This window comes from Phallusia mammillata, chromosome 1, assembly GCF_965637545.1.
Source record: "Phallusia mammillata chromosome 1, kaPhaMamm4.hap1.1, whole genome shotgun sequence".
Taxonomy (NCBI): domain Eukaryota; kingdom Metazoa; phylum Chordata; class Ascidiacea; order Phlebobranchia; family Ascidiidae; genus Phallusia; species Phallusia mammillata.
In genome coordinates, this window is record NC_137252.1 from 12,662,728 (window position 1) to 12,685,575 (window position 22,848).

Consider the following 22,848-nt stretch of genomic DNA (forward strand, 5'->3'; position numbering starts at 1 on the left):
ACTATTTTGCGGATACTGGAATCTTTGACTTATTTTAGATCTTAGTGAGGAGAAAAAATATATTTAAACTAAGGTCCAATAAGTTACTTGATATTGGTTTATCAGTTAGCGGTCAGTTTATCGCAAAGTTAAAATCATTGGAATAAAATTCGTAATTAGGCCACCTAATGCATGGTGTTCCTGGTGTTATAAATTATTTTGTTTAGCCCGTAATTCGGTATTATTTGTTCAAAAGCGTTATTCGGCATTTAATAGAGTAACTACCATGGTTGACAGCAACAAGTGTGCAACTATTAAGATTTAAAACGTCTTTCCTCTAATTGTTTTATTTAACTACACAGTGGGCGTGTATCCTTCATTTTTTCAAATTTAAGTAAATTTATCTTTTTTTGTTTGTACATGGATAGGTGTTGCAAAACGTAGGCTAATTGTTTTCATTTGACAATTTTTGCCGCCTTGAGATTACCATTTCGTATGTGATGATAAATACAATGCTTCGGAACCCGAAGCTGCTTAGAGTCCAGTCTTTGCTTATTGCTTGCATGCTGACAACTTATACAAGTGCACAACTATACAGACCTGCTATCGGAGCATACAGTAAGAAATCTTTTAATAATGCCATTTTCGCTGTGCTACGTCGGAGTCTAAGTCAAAGAGTTGCGCGATCAGACCTGGTGAAACTGTTCTGACTTGTGTAAGGCAGTTTTACACAAAATGTCTTTGTTTTTAGAAAGCCTTAGCATTAAAACCTTAAGAAATAGGTAATATACAAACTGGTTTCAGTTTTCTCAGGTACAACAGAATAAGTTTTTACGAACACTAACCAGCAGAGAGTAACGAATGGCTGATCGATATCTGGGCAGATATCATCAACAAATTTGCATCTAAATATTACGAAAAGGCTTGCGTATTCGGTCTTAAATTCTTAGTTTCTAGTTTTTTTTACCTTATGTTCGCATTAATACGGGCTCAAATCCCGAGTCCCAAATTTTGTACTGCGACGGCCTTTAAAATGCAAACATGCGAAAAGAGGAAATAATGGTGTTTAGTTATAACCTGGCTATAGATTGCATGTAACTTCAAGTTCCTTACATTCATTAGGAAGTCTGTGCGCCAACTTCGTATCATTCGACGTTAAACAAAATTACTAGCGAACCACGCGGTTCTAATTAGACGCACCTTACGGATAGAGAAGGCAAAACTAATTAGGGTCGATCCGTAAACTCGGGTGGCGGTGCATGGGTTTAAAAACTTTATAACGGCTATTTATTGACATAATCTGCAAAATGCTGCACGGTTTAGATTCTACTGAATAAAATGAAATTTACTGACACTGAAATAAACTAGGCCTATATTGCTTGTGTGATATTGTGCAAGTCTTAAACTCTTATTTTATTAGCTGCATGGATTTGTGTATTGTCATGGAACCCTCTTAACGTAGATTGTTAGTATATGGTTCCGCCTTTCTTGCGGACTTTTGTTTTTTGGACCAGTATTTAAGCAAGTTGTTCTATCTGCGATGGATTGCCTTGATTCATATCATTGCAGTCCCAAGATCAATCTCAACCCTTATTATGGCCTATTACCAACGTTTGGGAGATACGCTTTTTTTTTAATGAACCGTAATTTAGACATGACTACCAGAAATGAACATTGCCCGTTTGAGCGTGTCGATTTCAATAACCACCCTCCCTAATGCACACAATCCATCAACCTCTTGCAAGTAATCAATGGTGACCAGACACTAATGAGCAAAACGGACTGACCGCCTCACAGGACCGTAGTGGACAGTCAGATGAGCTAATGAAGAAATTCCCTTGACCACTAAGTCCCAAAGCTCTTCTTACAAGAGTTAAACCTGAAGATCACAAGGCATTAAAGCTGCCTAACACAAGTCGATAAAACATGCGTTGCTCGATTTTCGATCAAAATGGGGAGGAATGGTTGCGTTTTGGGGAGTGCAGAGCACATGTTTTATTAATGTCCGTGTTGGCGATGCGTCTCGTTAATTAGTGAGTTATTTAGCTGTTGAAACGCGATGCATGAGGTCGTCGATCGATCGTGCGTTGTCTTTACGGATAAGTACGTTAACGTTGTTTTCATGTCGACTACAGCCTAACCATCCGGTAATAGTGTACAAACTCTACTGGTGTTAATTGGCTTTTAAGTGTCAAAATTGCTCAACAATGTTTGACATTATGCGTTAATATTCCACGGGAAAACCTTTATAATTTTAATGACCCTATATATGACAATTGTAAAAAAATACTGTTTACCTATATTACAAAAAAATTCTGTATCGTGTTGCCAAACGGCCTTTACCTTTTTATTTTTTGTAGTTATTTTGAGTTTTAAAAAAGTTTTACCTTTTTTGTTTGTTTTTTCTGGCCTACTATAACTTCATCCGTCACCAAAATTAAAACCGCCGACTTTTCAACACTTATTCTTTACTCCCTTCAGAGACTCCACGCGTGCAAATCCAGCCTACATCTACCGATTACATCATAGTTAAGGAGTTTGATGACGTAACAATGACGTGTACAGCAAGCGGCCATCCGACACCAACGGTCAGGTGGTCGTTTGTTGCTGGAGCGCTTTCGAGGTAGGAACAAAAAATCCTAAACGAAATTTTTAATGCGACCATTTATTCAAAAAATTTACTAACTTAATAACACAATTTTATGTGTCATTGCCAGAAATTATAAATGTATGTGCAATTTTAATTTCAAACTTTGATCATATTAGTGTATTTTCTTAGAGCAGTGGTTCTCAACCTTTCGTAGATCGTGGTCCCTTCAAGTAACCTTTGGGGCCCGTGTTCCCTAGTCTAGAATCTCTCAGGATAGGTACTAATTTAAAAAAAAAAACGGACGAACGGTATAACTATTAAGACATGAAACTGGCCTTGCGAACCTCAACACAGATAGTGCCCTCGTTAGACGATATGCAATGGCCATGAGCTTAAGTAAAATGCTGAATCACAAATATAGGTAATGGCAAATAAGCTTTAGTTCCTGAGTCGAATTAAGTATATAAGTAACGGTACTCGGTAGCCCCAATGTGGACACAAAGTTTGAATGGGAAATTGTCGATTAAATCAGTAAAACGAATGAATGTTCATCAACTCGCAATGAATCCAAATTAGAAATTTGCTTAACGCCCTTAATTCTGTGCATTACGAAAAAAAAATGGTTACGACACAATGGAAAAATGACCTACTGTCTCTTGGCGAATGTTTCTAGTGACCGTGCGTAAAATAACATTTAAAATGTTTCTATATCCGTGCCTAAAATAACATTTAAATTTTTGAGTAATTTTTAAACCTCCCTTCAACAAAGCTTAAATCTCCCTAAATTCTTGAAGATTGTCCAAGAAAAAGGTTTTTAAAAGCAAGATTTCTAAATAGAGAAATATTGATTGGTTAAAACTCTAGTCAGTCCGGTATATTGATTTTAGACCTAACGCACTTGCACATGTTCAGAACGTCAGAGATCGTAAAAACCTGTGAGTTTTTTGACATATATACGCTTTTGATTTACAAGCGCAATGTGTTTGTTGTTGCTTACGTTTTTCAGTAGTGGCGTCACTTTTGCATAAATGTCAGAAAATAAACACACAAAAGTTCTAGGAGGAAAATCTTCTAGCACTTTTTTATTTTTCGGAAAAGGTGCGTAAAAACGTCCGCAATGCTTAGCATTGTTTCCCAGGGCAACTGATTTCAGAAGAAAGGGGGCAAAATGCCTACTCATTGCCAAGTTTTATCAACAACAAATGCGTACGTCAAGAGCTTTATAGTAGAACATACTTTATGAATGATTCATTATTCAAGCGCCACTAAGTATATTATCACTGTATGGGTACCTTTCATTTACACGTGCAAGTGTATGCTTTTGTTTGGCCAGTGCACTTCAGACTGATACATGCTGTAGCTTTAACCGTGAAATTTATTATTTTTTATTCTTACAGGAGAAACTTAGATCCTACAAATCCTCAACTCTTCATCCGGAAGATAACGAGATTCGAGAGCGGAAGGGTGACTTGTAGAGCTGAAAATGGGATTGGAAACCCGTCGTTCACCACTAAAACTATCAAAGTTTATTGTAAGTTTACTAAAATTTCCCAAATCTTTCGGTCGTTTTCGGGCATTGTTTCAAGTTCCTCAAAAGTACTTTAGCTCAGAAACGGTATTACGGTCACACAATTGCTTTCAATGCCAAGGAGATTGAAAAAAACATTCTCCTAGAAACATGTATACGGACACATAATATCAAAATACATTAGTGTGTTGTGCAATCATGTTTGCAATTGATCATATAGGTAAAATACTCGTTCGTTTGCGTAAAACACGCATTTACAAGCAAATATATTTTTCACGCCAACCGTGATATACTGTTTAGATTTGGATACTCCGACCTTTTCAATTCACCCATCCAAGTTAGAGGCATCAAAGACGAGTATTTGGTACGAGAACACGGTGTATTTAACTTGTGAAGTTCGAAGTTATCCACCGGCTACGTTTATTTGGTGGAAAAATAGAAGACGTATACGCCCTGACAAACTTGGAAGAGGTAAATTTCAAAAACAACCGATTTAAACTGACCTTGTTTGATTTTTGTTTTCCACATTTTATCTGCGCCCAATTTGGTCAAAAATCGTCTTAGTGTTGCAAAAAAATGAACACAGTTTTGCATGATATTAAACAGTAAATTGCAGTAATGCTATCAAAAAAATGATTTAAATCTGACCATGTCATGATCAAAAGGCAACCCAATTTCAACAGTTTGCTTTCAACCAGGAGCTTCACAAAGTACGCCCCGCGGGTTGGATCAACCAAGCAAATTTTTCAATCCAACCCGCCGAGGCCTAGCAACTGTTTAAAATTACAAAAAATAAAATTCGAACAAGCCAAAATGCTCTAAAAATGGATTTTATTATTTTTTGTTTTAATTATAACTCTCGTCCCAATTCCATAAACGCCCAAAGATCAAACAATTGTACATTGCCACCAATTCGAAAGTGTTACGTGTTAAGAAGTATCTGCAAACCTTGAAGCAAACCTTTTCCCAGACGCTAAAAGATTCAGTAGTATGGCCTTTCGTTGAAAAAGCAAATATGTTCCTCTGTTGTCTTAGAGACCCTTGCTATAAACCAATGCCTTTCTTGTTTTATCATAAGATGTGACAATTCGACGAGTTGATCCCTACAAACCGGAAGTGTCGTCAGTTGTGATGAAGATTGATGACGCCAAAGTGGGAGATTACGGCGCCTACAAATGTCAAGCTTCCATTGATGACGGGAGGGGACCAAGTATTAAAGACAAATCTGCTAATTTCACATACACCTCGCGTATAGGTGAGTCTCAAATAATTGAATGTTTAAACTGACAGGCCTTATACGAAACCATTTTGTACACGCAGTATACTGCATATGTTTAATTATTGTGCGTTCTTTTTATGAAGCAAATTTATCCAACGAATGCAAAAGTATTTTTAAATTTTTGAATATGTACTATTATGTAAGAACAAAGATGGCCGACAAGTGACCAACAGCTCGACCGTCATATTCGATTTTTTACATTTTAATTTGCTTGTATATTTTAAACCTAAACCAAATTTCGCATAAGCTTGATTAAGAAACTGAACTGAATTCAAAAAAATCGGTGACCGACATTTGTTTTGTTTTTTGGAAATCGATGAGCAGCTCCGCCGGAAATCGCGCTTCGAAACTCCGCCAATCTCGTCGTCAACAAAGGTGATCGCGTCCACATCGCTTGTGATGTAATAAACGGTTTCCCGCGACCGACGATTACGTGGATTCGTAAAGACGGAATCCTTCCAGTCCAGTCGGAAGTAGTCAAGAAAAGGTAACAAAATACACGAAAATACACAGAAGAAAGCAGCACAACGGGCAATTGTACCTCTTTAACCTGTCATAGTTTTTCAGTCATGCAATAACATATTTTAGATTAATGCAAACTAATTCTCATTTTTTACCAAACTGACCCCGATTAAACGGTTGTAAAATGGTTTGTCATCTAAACCTTATTTCTTGTTTCTGTTCTTCAGAAACTTGTTGAGGCTTAATAATGTCCAAATTAAAGACAGTGGAACATACTATTGTGTGGGAAATAACAACGTCGGTCTGCCTGTCAGTAAATCAACACAAATCATCGTCAGATGTAAGTATAGGCTGTAACCATGAAATCAAAGTTGACGCTTTTGATAACACCACCGAAAAAGTTTATGATCCCAAATAGAAATAAATAAATTATAATTACTTTAAGATGTAAAAGAATTTCATCATGAAGTTGATTTTTGTGTTCTTCATCTTGCTTGTTGACTGTCCGGTAATTTCTTTGCAGTTATGTAATCATTCAATATCACAGTGCATTTTCTATCATGACATTTCCAGTAAATCAATTTGACGTAGCGAACACGTCTGGCTTAGGTTATATTGCAAAGTAATTACAATGTGACGATTTACCACGGTGAATTTAATGCAATAAACGTTTACTGAACCCACATTTTCATGCATTTAAATACAAAGAACGACAGATTTGAGTTACGTCTTTTGTTGCCCTTTTTTCTGTTACCAGTTCGTAATAACTTGTTTCGTATTAAGACATCAAACCTATCGTGTACTGGATAACACCGGACCCTCTACAAGACGACCGACAACTTGCTCTTGGCAGTGACATGAAAATGACGTGCCATGCTGACGCGTCACCCTACTCAGAGCTTCAATATTCGTGGTTTAAATTGGTAAGATTTCTGCATGTTTAAAATCTCGATGAGCAGATTGATATTATGTTGATAAAAAATGATCATAAATCAGATTTTCCAATAGATATTAGGTGTGAAGCAAAGAAATCATTACGTGCGACCCAGCAGACAAAGTCACACCAACAAAATTGATGTCATGGTTCTCACATCATTTTTTGTCGAAGAAAACATTTAGGATTTAACCACACATTTATATGTCCACTTGGAAGTTTCTTGGTGTTATTTTTTATATTCCTCTGCGTTTGCGGGATATATTTCAATCGCATACCACATCAGTCTTGTCAAACACGTTTGTAGCTTGGTTTAAATGGTCTGCATTTCTTCCATTTTTTTAGAATTCCGACGCCGAAAGGGTTGAAGTTTTGAATGGAATCGATCCAGACATATCAATTACGTCACTCGACACTGAGGAAGTTAAAAGGGGATTTACCTATCCCGAAAAGTCCAGGTCTTAAGCCTAATCTATGAATTTTATTTCACCGTAGATGTTACGTGACTCCGAAACCACAACAGAAAGGCATTTGGTCGTGACCGTTACTTGTAACTTTTAGCATTTAGTTATGACAAGAAGCATGCTGAACATACACAGAAAAAATGTTGTTACGTAAATAAGGTAAAGTAAAAACGCAATTCAAAACGCTGTAACTGTTTGTATGTAAGGTCAATCTTACTATATATTCCAAACTCTTGAAAACAAAACTCCGGCATGACACTACTATTACCTGATTAGTGTTCATTTTTATGATTTTTTACGTTAACGCAGCCGCCTGAAGATCCAGACTCTTACACGTGACGACTATGGACAGTACGTTTGTATGGCGCAGTTACGCGGTCAGAAAAACATGAGCGTGTCAGCTACAATTACGATTACATCAGACTCAGGTATGTCGAAAGTTTTTCTTAAGAGCAATCACATACGAAATCAAGTATGTGCTGCCAGGTACCGAAAACGACTGACATTTATAGTATTTTTGATCTTTGAGACGTGTTGACTAATTCTGATTCGGTTGCACTTCATGATTAATATTACTTTTTATCCAAAACTGTTTTTCCATACATACACGTATAAGAACCTCAGCAACAACACGCATTGTTCGAGCTCCTGTGGACTTTACTGTAAAGTGGCGTAGTTGTGGTATAACTTGGCAGAAACAGAAGGCTCATTCGTCTTGGTGAACTCTGTCATGTTACCCGTTGTTTTTGCGTTTCTTAATCAACCGCGCTTTGCTCGATACGAAACCACAGAAACCTGATGACGAACACTTATAACTTATTCATGACTTTGAAAGCAGTACCACCTCCTTTCTTGTGCTGCTTTCGACGCATAATGTAACAACACAGTTTTAGCTGACCAGTGGACCACAGTAAAAACATCAGAGGTCAATGCTGTTTTGAATGTTAATAACTTGTAAGATGTGATACAACTTTTTAGACATTTTTTTGCTTACACTTGTTGGTTAGTCTAAATTCAATTTCAAAAACAGTAGAATTTTCCTGTAGCTTAAGTACAACTGGGCGTTCTTGGTTTATTACTTTGTTGACCCGGTTTAACACAAAACATAAACTGGTCAGCAACACTTACAAGCAGTGTTTCCTTTAATCTACAAACAAAATCCAACAATGCCATCATTAGGATCCGCCCACACAGTTTTAGCACAAACAAAAGAATATCCAACATTCGCTGTCAATCTTGTACACATGTAATGTAGCTTATAGTGTACTAAGATAACTTGTATGAATGTCCTAAGACAAAAAGATGGTTTTGGTTACAAATATTATTTTTAGCTCCAGCTCAAATTCGCCGCGAGGTGTCGCCTGTGCTTGTCCGCGAGGGGGAGCTAGCAAAACTCAAATGCTTTTCGCGGGGAAAACCCAAACCACTAATTTTGTGGCGACGTGACGAAAATATGACGATGCCCAGCGGGAATGTGGAGGAATTAACAAACGTCAGTTATGTCTTTAACTTCAAACATAAAAAAACAAGGGCCTGTTGACACACTATATACCAGGGGTGGCCAGACCTGCTTCATGCTCGAGCCGCCTCTCACAAAACTTAGTATTAAAAGAGACGCAACGCAAAAAATCAAAAACGAATTTATTGACTCGGAATGAAGTCTACGCTATCAAATAATGATTATTGTTGTGTGGTGATACTGTGTGTCTCCACCTAGGCTGCAAGGTGTTTGAAATTAGGCTTAGATGATGGGAAAGTTTTGTGTTTAGCTTCGTAACGACGTTTCAAGTTACTAGTTTTGTAATGACTGAGCGAAACTGGACAAATAAGACACACAGGTTTGCCTTCATTATCAATGAATGGAAACTCCTCCTCCCATTCTGTTTTAAAAGTTATATTTTCCTGTTTATCTTTCTTTTTTGCAGTTATTTCTCAACAACGTTTTCTGACTAAACTTTGCAATTATTGTATGTGCAACATTAAAGAGCCGCAATCAAAGGCTCAAAGAGCCGCATGCGGCTCGGGAGCCGCAGTTTGGCCACCCCTGCTATATACGAATCTGTTCAAGGGGCCTTTGGTTCCTATGTATTTACGAGCAGCTTCAAAACTTTTCTGAGCAGACAATTTTGTCTAAAAGATTGTCATTATTTCTAGGACAGTAAATCAGTGTTAATGTGTTCTAATGATAGATCCATAGATACAGGTTATTTATAAAATGTAACCTTGTGCGTTTAATTGTGGTCAAATCCCATGACAGGACGGCATACTAACGATTCCGAGCGTAAGTCGCGACGACGCTGGACTTTACACTTGCACATCAGCGAGATATAATGGATTCAGCAAATTACGGAAACAGGATTACGACGATGATGTGGAATTGATTGTTTTATGTAAGAACCTGACTTCTTCACAAGAAGTGATTGAAAATGGCGTTCGTAATTGTGACAAAAACGGTTGTTAATTGAAATTGATTAAGAAAGCTGCAGACAGTTGACACTGGTTTGACCTTTACGGCCTCGTTAGTTTGTTGGGAGAAACACGCTAAAAAGCGGTGCCCTTTTAAATTCGTTCCGTGCCGCATCTGGACATGAACCACGGAGGAGTTGGTGTCAAATAATTTTGTTACATTTTTTGGTTAGTTTTATAGCAGTCATTTCAAAATCAAAGACATTTTTTCACAAAAATCACAAAACATTTCGCAGAAATGTAAACAGTCATGTAAAACCTATTAAAATAACTTTAAAATTTTCCTTTTTTGACATAAAGCTTATGTTTTTCACTTGTGCAACAAGCGTTTTGTTTTTTTAAGACCCACCCACAGTAGAACGAACGAGCTTCACCATAAGAACGAGAGTCGATGCGCGCCAGGTCGTTCTATCCTGCAACGTTATCGATGCCAGTCCCATAAAGTAAGTCAGCCGTCCATCCTCTTTATTTGTTTTTTTGGTACAACCCCTTGTTTACTGAAACAACAGACCTGTGAAGTTTGGTTTATAAACATTTGGTGCGTAATGTTACATAAATGATGTAGCTAAATGAGACCTAGAGGGTGAGAAAAAAAGTTGGTCCACGTGTTGTTCATGCTAACTGGTTAATTCGTTGTTTAATCGGTTTTAGTTAAAACATTTACGAAAAGTTTGTTATAGCTGCAGTCCATGCACACTGTTTCGAGTTATTAGATCTTATCAGTGCTGGTGATAAGATATATGCCGTATTGGCTAGTGTAGCCATGTAGCCTTAAAGTTTGTTATTATTAAAGTTTATTGCGGAACTTCAAAACGACGAGACAATATACTGTTTGATTTACTGATCCTTAAATTACACTTTTCGTTTTATATCTCTTGCCCATAGCAACCTGACGTACATCTGGAAGAAAGACGGCGTCAAAATCGCGACTTCCACAACGTCAGAGACAATGACCCTCTCCGTCATCAGTCCGAGCAGTTACGCAACATACGCCTGTGATGTCATCAACTCGGTTGGCACGGCAACCTGCGTTATCAACGTCACGGGGCAGGCATACGCGCCCGAGTTTCTGTCTAGGGCTGAGAAAGTTTCGTTTTCACAAAAATCGCCGCCAGGAACTTTCAGTTATCTGATATCGTGGACACAGAAATTTCCGGGTGATGCCGACGCGGTTTCTGAATACAGGTGAGTTTTGTAATTTAATACAAACCTAGTGTGGTGCATTTGAGTTTCACCTTCCCTTTGTTTTTTGTTTTTCTTTCTTGCGCGGTTTACCTGAATTCTGTGCATTGGTTGCTGTGGATATAGTAGTTAATAGTTACCTACTTTTGTAATCCATAAACTTTCATCTGCACTGAAAACAAAGCTAACTTCGATACAACCGCGGTCACCTTTTTTCCGTATAAATTATGTAATAGAATAAAAGCACCCGTTAAACTTACAGAATAGAAGCACCCTTTAAAAAATACCTACTTTTGTAATCCATAAACTCCTACCAAGTTTCGTAGTTTCATTCGAAAATCTGACAAAATTTGAGGCATGTTACTAATTAGTAGTATAAGCTACTGCAAATTAGCACTGTCAGTTACAAAAGAACAGAATATTCGTTTATATTTAGTCTATTGTATTTTTCAGGGTAAGATGGCGTCAACTAGGAGGGGCAACGAGACGAGACACTGTAGCGGGGGATGATTTAGCTCCTGTCGCATGGAAGGAGAAACAAAAGGTGCCATGTAAGTTTCCCCGCTCAAGTACAAGAAGTTATACTTATACTATGTCGCACAAATACTACATCGTGTGTGAAAACCTATAACTATTATTAAATAAAAGTTATTCATCTTAGTTGCCAACCGAATGTTTAGTCTTTATAAAGACTATAGCCTTTTGCATACGCCGCATTGCTATACGGCTATAGCCTTTTGCATACGCCGCATTGCTACGTTTACATAACAAATACGAGTAAAAAGTTTAAGATTGCGTAATTTAATGTTGTCATACGTTAAGTAATATACGGATACATAACGCAACCAAAAATCATTCTTGCATACTGTAAGCTTTTAATTTATTATTTAGATACAGTTGCGTATGGGGAAGTGATCACTTGCAAGCTGGATGACCTCGTGAGTGGGAATTACGAAGTGGAAGTTACACCAAAGACCAACTATGGTTATGGCGATCCGAGTTCAACTGTAATACAAGTTCGGTCTGAAAGTAAGTTACAATTGGAACTTTCAGGTTCAATTATGTTACGAAATAACTTGTCACGAAGGTGACCCTATTAGTAAAGTACTTTTTTTACACAGGATCTGCAAACGGAATTGGACCTACGCTTCAACCAAGCAGTAAGTTTGCAGTTATTGAGTTTGACTACTTGTCTAAAGCTCCAAAGAACTATTTGAGATTTCAGTAACATATATGTTATAACTATAGCTCTGCTTTCAACATATCACGTACTGGCAACTTTTCAGTTTGTCAAAGAACAAGCTGCAAAAATTGCAAACGTTTTACTGTTTACAGAGCAATCATTTTTCTGCTCTTTTGATCAGTCGAATATCTGTGGCTTTACACAAGACACGGTGACCGACCAACTTAACTGGAGATGGAACAATGCTAGAAACCAAGCGAGAAGAACTCCCAACACAGGACCAGAGAGTGACCACTCATACTCGGACGTTAATGGTAAGATCGTTGGAATCCTTTCTGGGGTAATAAATTGTGTGCATCCTGCAAAAAACTACTATGGAGCGATATTTTTTTGCCCGAAAAAACTGTTTAAATGATTTTTCACTCGGTTTACTCTTGTGACCAAATGACCATTCTCTTACCTATTGGATTTTTTTTGTTTTAACCCACTAGAATTAATAAAGTGTGGGGTGGGGTTACCAAGTATTTTACTGATAATGGATCGAATACTAAGTTATTGATTGATCTCACGCAATTTTCAAACAATGTTTTTTTTTTGCACTAACCACCATGGTATGTGCTGATGATTATAGGTAAACTCTTTGAATTTTTAAATGATTTATTCCTTCCAGCTGAGCTGCTGAGCTGCAGTGCGACAAGATTCAAAACTGCTTGCCAGTGTTGCATGTTTTATAGCATGGTACGAAAAATGGTGCTCTTTGCTTTACCAGGCGGTTACATGTACATTGAAGCGTCGTCGACAAGAGGCGGAGACATAGCGCGATTGCTAACCCCGTTTGTGTACAACGAAAAGTCATCACAAAATTGCTTCAAATTTTTTTATAATATGCGTGGAAGTCACATAGGTAAGTTAGTAATCTTTTATCTGCACTGAAAACAAAGCTAACTTCGATACAACCGCGGTCACCTTTTTTCCGTATAAATTATGTAATAGAATAGAAGCACCCTTTAAACTTACAGAATAGACGCACCCTTCACAAAATATCATTTTAGTGTTTAACATGAATGACAGAAATAAAGAACATTTTTGTGATTTTGAAATGAAATTCGAAACCGTTTTACCCATTTAACGGCATAGTTGTGAAAATGTTATTCAAGAAACATACTTAACCATTAATGAAACTACTTTTTGTAATTGGTACTTTGTACGCCAAGGGGGTAGACGAACCCAGGTTAAGAAACTTTGATTTAGACTAAACTAATTTACAGGTGTACTTCGGATTCTTCAGTTTTCAGACGCTTGGCAGAATGAAACTGAGTTATGGAGGAGAGAAGGGGAGCAGGGCGACTCGTGGTTGTTTGCGAGATTTACAGTTTCTGCAAAAGTTCCCTACAGGGTAAGTTAAAGCGCCGACATTACAAACGTTGAGTAAAAATGCTAAGTACGCTATTGTACAAAGTTAAAAGCGGGCCCGAACCCAGAAGTACAAACCTAAGACGCCTATTTAAAAAAAGATAGTGAGATTGCAGCACAAACGTGGCTGAGTGTGAAATCAGGCCGTAATCAGTTTGGTTTTATTTAAACTTCACCCTAAACTTAAACATCCCGACCCGCATTTTTCTGCTGTGGCAAGCAATCGCTCGAATAATCTCAGGCGTTTGAAACATACACTGACGCAATAACCTGAGCGGGATTACTCCTGAAACGGTTGCGGTGTTTTTGAATATATTGTAAAGTAAAGGATTCAGATATCAGTATCGTTTACCTCCTTTTTACAATAAACCAAGCATGCAATCTGTTTCAAAAACTTCTAGGTCAGTTACTTGCTATTGATATTGTTAAAGCATGTCGCTATCGTGTGGCGCAACACACTAGAGAACAACTTGTCCATGTTATCCCATATCCATCCCCGAAGCATATCAATTTTTTCGTTAAGGGTAGATTTGCTCTTGGTCAAAAATCTTTTGTTGTTTTTCAATGCTGTTCACGTTTACCTGTCTGCTTGTAAACGATTTGCATACACTAATGCGTTTCGTCTTGTTGCATAATGACACGACAAAAAGCAATTTTCAGTTTCGGACTGTCGCCTGATTGTCGAAAAGTATAATAAAAAAAATCTATTATTTTATGTCTCTTACCTTATCGAATTTACAAACCGTTACGGAAAACCGGCACATCTAAGCGTCATAACTGTTCACAGATAATATTTGAAGCGGAAATGACGCGCGACAACGGATATGAGGGCGACATAGCAGTTGATGACGTACTCTTCACTTCAGGAGGATGTCCCATGGCTCCTACCCAAGCTTCACGTATGTTCACTTGCTAATGTTATCTTTGTTTATGATTGTTATATTTTTGCCTTATTTTTGCAGCTCAAAAACTCACCTCCACGGCGGGAAACTCAGCCAAAAGTCACATGACCTTCAAGAACATTGATTGGTCGCCTGTGGCAAATGCGATTTACGCCAAAAACAATCCGATACAAACACTAGTTCTTGTGTGTGTGACTGGCATTTATGGTGTTTTTATAGTTTTCAAGCACTTGTAAAATTTTGTACTGAATAAATTGACCGGATAAAGGGTGAAACTTATCGTCCCCTTTTTCTTCCAAGCTGACGTATCATATCAGCGTTTTGTGCAGTGTTTGCCGACCACTTGTGTTTAGAAAACACCATATCAATATCAAGAACCGTAAAATAACCTTTCCGTCTTTTCGGGGGTCGAAATATTGTAAAAAGTCCGGTTAAGGCTGGGTTTTTACCGGATATTCCAGCTTTGAACTGGTTCAATCCGGTTTCTGCCTCCGGCCGTACCTTCAAACCGGTTTAAACCGGAATTGGAAAGATAAAATTTAAACCCGTTCATCGCAAAATCTATAACATATCCTTTCCGTTTTTTCGGTTTTCGGGGTTCGAAAAATTGAACAAAACTCCGGTATTGAGTGGTAACACGTTTGAACCGGTTTCTGCCTCCCACCAAACCTCCAAATCGGTCAAAAAACCGGAAATTTTCAAAATTTATAAGGTTATATCTTTTCAGCCTGTTCAGGTTTTCGAGGGTCGAAAAATTAAGCAAAAGTCCGGTGTTGAGTGGGTTTTCACCTAAATATTCCAGTTTCCAACTGGTTCCAACCGGTTCTACCCTCCTACTGAACCTCCAAACCGGTTTAAACCGGAATCGAAAACCAGAAATCTTGACACGAATTTCGATAAATCCCTAAGGCTATAGTCATTCCCTTTTTTCGATTTTTGGTGTGAAAATATGGAGGAAAAATCCGGTTTTGTGTGGGTTTTCGCCGTGTGGCGCTCATCATGAAACCCCGCTTCAGAACACCCACCGAACCCGCTAGTGGGCGCACCGAAAATGAGGAAAGCAACCAAGATGCGTCAGGCGTGTACGATCTACCCCTGCTGGGTTAATATTGGAATGGCGCCTGATTACTTTGTATTTTCTTTTCAACTAAACAGTGGTTCCCAGCCGGGGAGGAATTCCTGCCAAGGGCGGAATTTTAAAACTTTAGTGGAAATATCCGATTTACGGTGGGTTTTCTCCGGAATATTTCAGTTTCCAACTGGTTCTAGCCGGTTTTACCCTCCTACCGAAACTCCAAACCGGTTTAAACCGGAATCGAAAACAAGAACTTTTGACCCGATTTTCGAAAAAAACCTAAGGCTATAGCCTTTCCCTTGTTTCGATATTTGGGGGTCAAAATATGGAAGAAAAATCCGGTTTACCAACTAAACAGTGGTTCCCAGCCGGGGAGGAATTCCTGCCAAGGGCGGAATTTTAAAACTTTAGTGGAAATATCCGATTTACGGTGGGTTTTCTCCGGAATATTCCAGTTTCCAACTGGTTCTAGCCGGTTTTACCCTAATACCGAAACTCCAAACCGGTTTAAACCGGAATATGACTGCTGCGTGTATTAAGCTGTAAACTATCTGGGATTGCAAGACTTGCAGAGAAGGAGTAGCAACAAGCTTATCATTGACATTGACATGTAATAAACTATGTGAACCACTTTGTTTTCTTTCCAAATATGATCTCATGTATGACCCATTCAACTAAAAAGGTTCGCCATCCCTGTCCTATTAGGTAAAATATGCGATTAAGTGAAATATGCGATTGGGTGTATGACATAATGCTAAAATGATGAAGATAAACCGTCCCAGTTGAAGAGAATGTGTGTTTGTTGTTGATGAGAAATTACACTATCTATATAGTGACTGGATGTAAGTACCACACTAACAGTAAATAATAAAACTTTACTGTTTGTTGGCCATATGTTCAATTTTAAACAATATTCTGGACTTGTTTTGCACTGAGGGACAATCTTTAATGAGTTTGGTTGTTGTTTTATAAAACGTGCAAAACATTTTGTAAATTAATAGCCTATGTTAAAACTTGCGCAAACCAGCAGGAGGGATTCTAGTTATATTTTCATCTGGTCTTACAGGATTACAACGCATAAGTCTAATCCAAAAGCGGTTTGTTATGTTACATACAAGAGCAAAGAATAGTAGTGGTGCGCGAACAGCTACCCTTCTTGTAACTTGTGATAAAATAAAAGGAGCATTAGTTGGTAGATGAGAAACTTCCATATTCTTCTTAATGTTACAATTGTACAGCGGCACAATCTGAACACAAATTAGATTGTGAAAAGACGTAAGCCTTTGGCCGTCCTGTCAAAACTGCCTCGCGTTCCAGTTTGGGAAAGATTGCATGATGCCTTGCAAAGTCATGCGGCCCTTGCTCACGATTATTAAAATTATCCCATAAGCCAGGGGTTCTTAACCTGGGGTGCACGCACCCCCAAGGGGTGCGAGAACTGTTCCTAGGGGGTGCGGGGATGCTGAATCATTAAGGTTGGTTAGGTCTATTCTATTTAAGCAATTACAGAAGGGGGAGCGAAAATTGGTTAGTGATTTGAAAGGGGGTGCGAAAATTGGTTAGTGATTTGAAAGGGGTGCAGCAAGGAAAAAAGGTTAAGAACCACTGCCATAAGCTGTGAAAAAAGTTTGGTGACCCCTAAAGTGAAATATGCGATGAGTATAGCATGTTGCTAAAATGATGAAGAAAAATTAAACCGTAACATTTGGAGAGAATGTGTTTTTGAGTTTGATGAGAAATTACAATATCCATAAAGTGGCTGGGTGCCAGTACCACACTAACAGTAAGTAATCAAACATTATTGTTTTTTGACCTGGACTTGGGAACTTTCGTATCTTTAAACTTATAATAAAAAGCAGACAAATACACAATATTCTACAACCTGTGGCACGAAGGCGACAAAGCGAAGTAGCTTTTGTGAAAAAACCATAGATAACTTAATTCACTTTAAGTTAAAACGGAAACACAGCAACATCGAAATGAAAGTCTGTGGTGAACTCTGGTGTGCACAACAAAATCAATTAGGAATGTTAATTGAAAGTACAGTTTCCAATATATATTCGCAAAACTACTGTTTTTGAGGTACAAATTCAAATAGGCAGTATCGCCATTTGTCTTGCTTTACGCATAACAACAAATTTTTAAATTATGACTTGATTTACAAGGTTCAAAAACCTAGATTTCGTTTTTCACTTGTCATTGTGACCAAGTTCGTTAAACTTCGAATAATTCACATGTGCGCAAAAAAGTTTAGTACCTGTTCCTTGAAGTAATAAAATCGTATTTTATTTCGCATAAAACGCTTACTTGCAAATAATTAGAAGTAGCAGATATATAACTTTCAAATTTAATATTTTTCTGGCCCAGTAAAACTTAATGAACTTCATGGAAGTTTCTGACCCTAAGAAATTTAATGTTTAATACCGTATTATTATATCATGTTGCCAACCAGGTAATATTTAATACTATTTGTCAGGTGAAATTTCCGACTTGGTCAATAAATTGTAAATCTTTTTATTTTACTTTCGGCCTATTCGTGATTTAAGTGCTCACTTTATTGACTCTTTGAGATAAAATTACCGTAACTTAACAATTTGAACCATATCTTTCAGATAATTTCCATCTATGTAACTGCTGAAGCCGAAGTATCGAGTTATAAAACTTTTAATTTCGCTTATGTCATCGCCATGTAAGAATAAAACAGCACGAAACTGTGTATAAGTAAGATTTATCAGTCGACCTAACAGTCAGTCAAACGGTGGACATGAAGTTTTACGCAGTTAAGCCAGTCGCTTTTAAACTCTTGGTTTGTCCAATCAATCTTTTGAAAAATACCCAACACTAGTTTAAGCCTAATGGAAACTTTGCAGAGTTAGGCATTATAATTGTACAACCATCGTTTAATATTGTATTGTGTTGTACAGTAATTGTGCAACCATCGTTAATATGTCTTTGTATTCATACAAGATTTTGTGTCAGCTAAAACCGTTGAAACAAAAACCATGAAGACCACTGCTGTATTGCTTGCAGTTGCTCTTGTCTTTCTTGTCGTGGATCAATCAGTACAAGAAGAAGTAACTTGCAACACGTGGGTATATTAAGTTGTTGGTTAATAAATTATTGGAAATCGGCTAAAATATTAAACTGATAAAGCCACTGCCCAATCGCCTATTACGCTTTTTGGTTTTTAAACAAATCTGAAGTCGCTAATTAACTAATGTTTTAGTCCATTTGAAACACAGGTTTCTATGATGTGATAAATATTGTTTCTTACCACGAGATAAACTTTATATATGCGGTGGGGTTAAAATTAAGTAGGTTTTAAAAAGCGCCGATACTATAGTGCAGTGGTTCCCAAACTTTTTAATATTTTTTTCTAAACGGTCCCCTTGTCATTATTTCGAGGGCTCGCGGTCCTTAACCTAAATGTGTATTTCATAAAAACAAAAGTTGATTGCAGGATTTTAGCCAGTTGTGCAAAATTGCGCATAATAATCATCCAAAGACAGCATGCGACATCACAAACAGGACAAAAACATTACGATTGTGCGCGAACAATTGCATTTATTATAGTTGTCATTTAATAAAGGCCATTGTTTAGCAATGGAGACAGTCGATTCTCAATTCTACTTTGATTTAAACTTATTTAGTGGCACAAACTGACGCCAAATAAGATTATAGAATTACTTCAATCGCCTCGCGGTCCCCTCAAAATTGCCTCACGGACCCCTAAAGGACCGCGGACCCCAGTTTGGGAACCGCTGCTATAGTGCTTTGGACAAATTTTATCTTCGAAATCAGCTACAAGTTAAAATATAAATGAGATGAGAGGACAATAATAAGTGCCTTTTTCGATTTCCAGTTTAAACTAAATAAGCAAACGAAAAATGCGCCTTTAAAATCAACCAAAATACACCTTAACCTTCAAATAATTTTGGTATGCTAGATATTAAATATAGCCTAGCAGCTGTGTGACGATAAAAAAGATGAAAAGTGATTAATTTTATCTTCAATTGTTTGCACATTATATCAGTTTGAGGTATTTTATCTCCATAAAAAACGTTTCTGTAATGTTTTGCAGCATTTGTCAGTTGATATATCTTCCAGTTTGTGGCAGCAACGGCATAGAGTATGGAAATCGATGTGCCTTTGAAAGCTACAAATGTTCAGAATGCAATTTGTAAGTAACCTATTCTAAAAAAGATAACATGATTTGCATAGTTATAAAAAGCGTGAATTTCGTTTACTGTCGGGAGTCGGCAATCTTTTTTGCAATGCGTAGGCTACCGTTTCAAAACAAAAAAATAGCGGACCGGCATAAAAAAAACATTGTTAATTTGTTACAGTTTGTATAAGTTATATATTCGGACTTGCTGTCAACGCGGCTGTATGCAATTATTGCATCACATAAATTAATTAAGTATTTAACCTGAAAAATTCGACGGTCCGGTAACGAATTTCTCACGGGCCGGCGAATCGGTGGTTGCCGACCACTGGTTTACTCCGCAGTAAGAAAATGTGCCAAAACACGCATTAATCACTGAGTTCTGTGTTTCTGATGCTGACATGTTGTGATCACAAACATTAACAATTTGTTTGTACATTTAGGAAAATTATGTCAGAAGGACCTTGCTCTCCGAGTGATGCCTAATTACCAAGTAGACCTATACATCCAAGTTATGTGCACTGATGGCCTCGAATTTGCCATGCAACCTTTGTATTTAGTATAACCCTTGTATTCATGTGGTAATTATAATAAACATGTGAAATATCTGTGTTGTGTTGAAATTCTGTGTTGTCTTTAAAAAAAAACACGAAAATACGGGTAGTTATAATTACCTATTTGCAAAATTGCCCTTTTAACGTATGCAACTACAAAACAAAACTGTAAAGGTGAAAAAAAGTTTCAAAATGTTAGCAACAAATTAGCCTCAATGTTAACACCGAATTGGTATAAGTACTGGTTCTCATAATGTGTACTTGTTTCAACTAACAGTCACCGCAGTGTGTCCAAATACAAGGTCTGGTCGTGTTACGCGTCTACGCGTCTACGCGTCTACGCGTCTACGCGTCTACGCGTCTACGCGTCTACGCGTCTACGCGTCTACGCGTCTACGCGTCTACGCGTCTACGCGTCTACGCGTCTACGCGTCTCTTGGTCATTTACAAAAATTACAAAAAACGTTCTTCCCAGGTAAATACAACCAATTCTACAAACTAATTACTAGTCTACTATCTAGCAATTATGATTTATTAAGGCACCGCCTGCGGTGCGATATTTCACTTTTACACACCGTAAGCATTTTATATTATCCGTGGTCGCAAATGGTAGCCTACGGACGAAGGTCCAGAGTTTCGTCGGGTCAGAATTTTTAGGTCAGTTTCGGGCCGCGTTCGGGTCAGTTTGAATGAAACGGGCGTGATTCGGGTCTGACTTCACACCAGGTTTCGGGCCCAACTCGTGGGCATTATTTTATCAAATTTCCGGGTTCAAAATTATCGTGTCTACCTGATCATTTAAAAATGCAGTTTTTGCATCACCTATTGGTATTTGAATTTTCTAGCGTGAACTCTGACGTCACGAAACGTAATAATGTAATTACCTTTTACAAAATATTATAACCCACTACTGCCTAGTTGCAACGTTCTAACCTATAACTATGCACAAGAAAAACAACTCATTTTTAATCCACCTGCGCTCAGCGCTCACTTAAATTTTTGTCAAACCCTTATGACCCTCTTCGTACTTCTGCTCTCCTGTGATCTTTGATGTGGTGCTACTTTTGCGTTCTGGAGCACAGCCATCTCTACAAATGAAGTGACATTGGGGTCAAGAAATATGAGTACAAGGAGAATTATGCTTTTATAGTAGGTAAATGATTGTTGGTCGCCATTTTAAGACTGAAATTATCTTGTCTCTATTTGATTGATGAATATAATTTACAACACAAAAAATAATTTCAGTTTCGGCATTACTTGACTTTCTCCCTATCGGAAAAAAATGGGGTCGCATATAAGTGCTCATTTACTTTTCCTTTAAACTGTGGTCGCTTTTAAAAAATGTTGAAGACCACTGATCTATGATGATCATAATTGTGCCACATACATAGATTGCAGACAAAAGCTGCCATTTTTTATGCCCAGCAAACCTTCAACTTAAATGCCACTAAACCGGTGCATGCGATTGTAATGGTACAGCTTACACACTGATTGAAGAACGCTGGTTCAAAGCACAAAACATTAGTTCCCACTCCAGGAACGTCACCACCATACGACGGAGAGCATGGGCAGTGTTGCCAGGTTGGGCTTTTGTCGCCGGTTTGGTCTACTTTTAACATCGTGCTGGGCCTTTTTTATGAGTTGCAGGTTGGGTAGAGCTACTAACACTGAGCTTCACCTTTGGCCCGACCTGGGAACTTCTGGTAGGTGGCGCAAAAGAGCATAGGCGTTTATGGTGCTGACTCAGCAATTATTCTTACCGGAAACCCAAATTGCTATAACAGCACCATAAACGCCTATGCTCTTTTGCGCCACCTACCAGAAGTTCCCAGGTCGAGCCAAAGGTGAAGCTCAGTGTTAGTAGCTCTACCTGCAGGTTGCGCCTAAAAACTTCCCAGAGCGTCCGAGATTTAACATCCGGCTGAGCAAAAGAATCCGAAACATTTTTGTTTTAAATAACAACTTGCATTTAAAAAAAAACGGCATGAAAAGTGGATAAACAGGAGGGGGGTCATGTAGCGGCCTCTCTCACTACCGTTATCGTGTGCCTTCATACTACAGCGAACCGGACAGATTGCCTTCTTTCTCTGACTTTCGTCTTATGCGGCGTATTCGCTCAGTGCGTTATTTACGATGTACCTCGAATAAACACCTCGCTACAATGTGTTCAATACAGTATTCCCGGAAACAGCTCAAATTCAATTTTGAAATGTACAAAAATTAAATCTGAATCGGAGAAACCTGAATAATTGCCACCCTTGCTAGCAGGTAAAAGTAGTAAAAATCATATATATTTCAGGTATTTGTAAAATTGGGCCCCTTTTAACGGGTAAAGTTGCGCTTTTCCACAATCTTACAAAAGTGGTTTTCAGGGGCAAAAACTTTACCAAATGATTGTAATGGCCTGACCCATATATAGACAAAAACTGACAGGGATTCGTTTTCGGGCGCTTCCTAGGTTCGAACCCGGTAAAAAAGAAAACAAATTAATTATAAGAGCGGCCTAATTAGTAACGTAAGCCGAAAATATACCTTGCCCTCCTCTTTGGAAGGGCAAAAAGGGCATTTTTACATTCTTGTGAACTTTGAACGATTGCACGAGCAAAGCAGAAGTAATGTTGACCTGTAAACCAACAACCAAACAGAGACAAAGCAACATCAAAATCCAGACC

General features: G+C 38.0%; 1 protein-coding gene across 1 annotated transcript; it reads left to right on the forward strand.

Moving 5' to 3' along the window:
- The first annotated feature begins 411 nt into the window (after positions 1 to 411).
- Positions 412 to 14,686, forward strand: LOC145219738 (MAM domain-containing glycosylphosphatidylinositol anchor protein 2-like). The gene is made up of 22 exons (XM_080087061.1): positions 412 to 597; positions 2,461 to 2,602; positions 3,967 to 4,100; positions 4,398 to 4,568; positions 5,176 to 5,352; positions 5,701 to 5,863; positions 6,066 to 6,178; positions 6,622 to 6,761; positions 7,118 to 7,230; positions 7,546 to 7,664; positions 8,568 to 8,728; positions 9,494 to 9,626; positions 10,046 to 10,145; positions 10,588 to 10,887; positions 11,338 to 11,435; positions 11,776 to 11,913; positions 12,006 to 12,044; positions 12,220 to 12,381; positions 12,837 to 12,971; positions 13,336 to 13,463; positions 14,268 to 14,379; positions 14,443 to 14,686. The coding sequence occupies exons 1-22, from the start codon at positions 480 to 482 to the stop codon at positions 14,616 to 14,618; spliced, it is 3,072 nt and encodes a 1,023-aa protein (XP_079943187.1). The 5' UTR covers positions 412 to 479; the 3' UTR covers positions 14,619 to 14,686.
- The last annotated feature ends 8,162 nt before the right edge of the window (positions 14,687 to 22,848 follow it).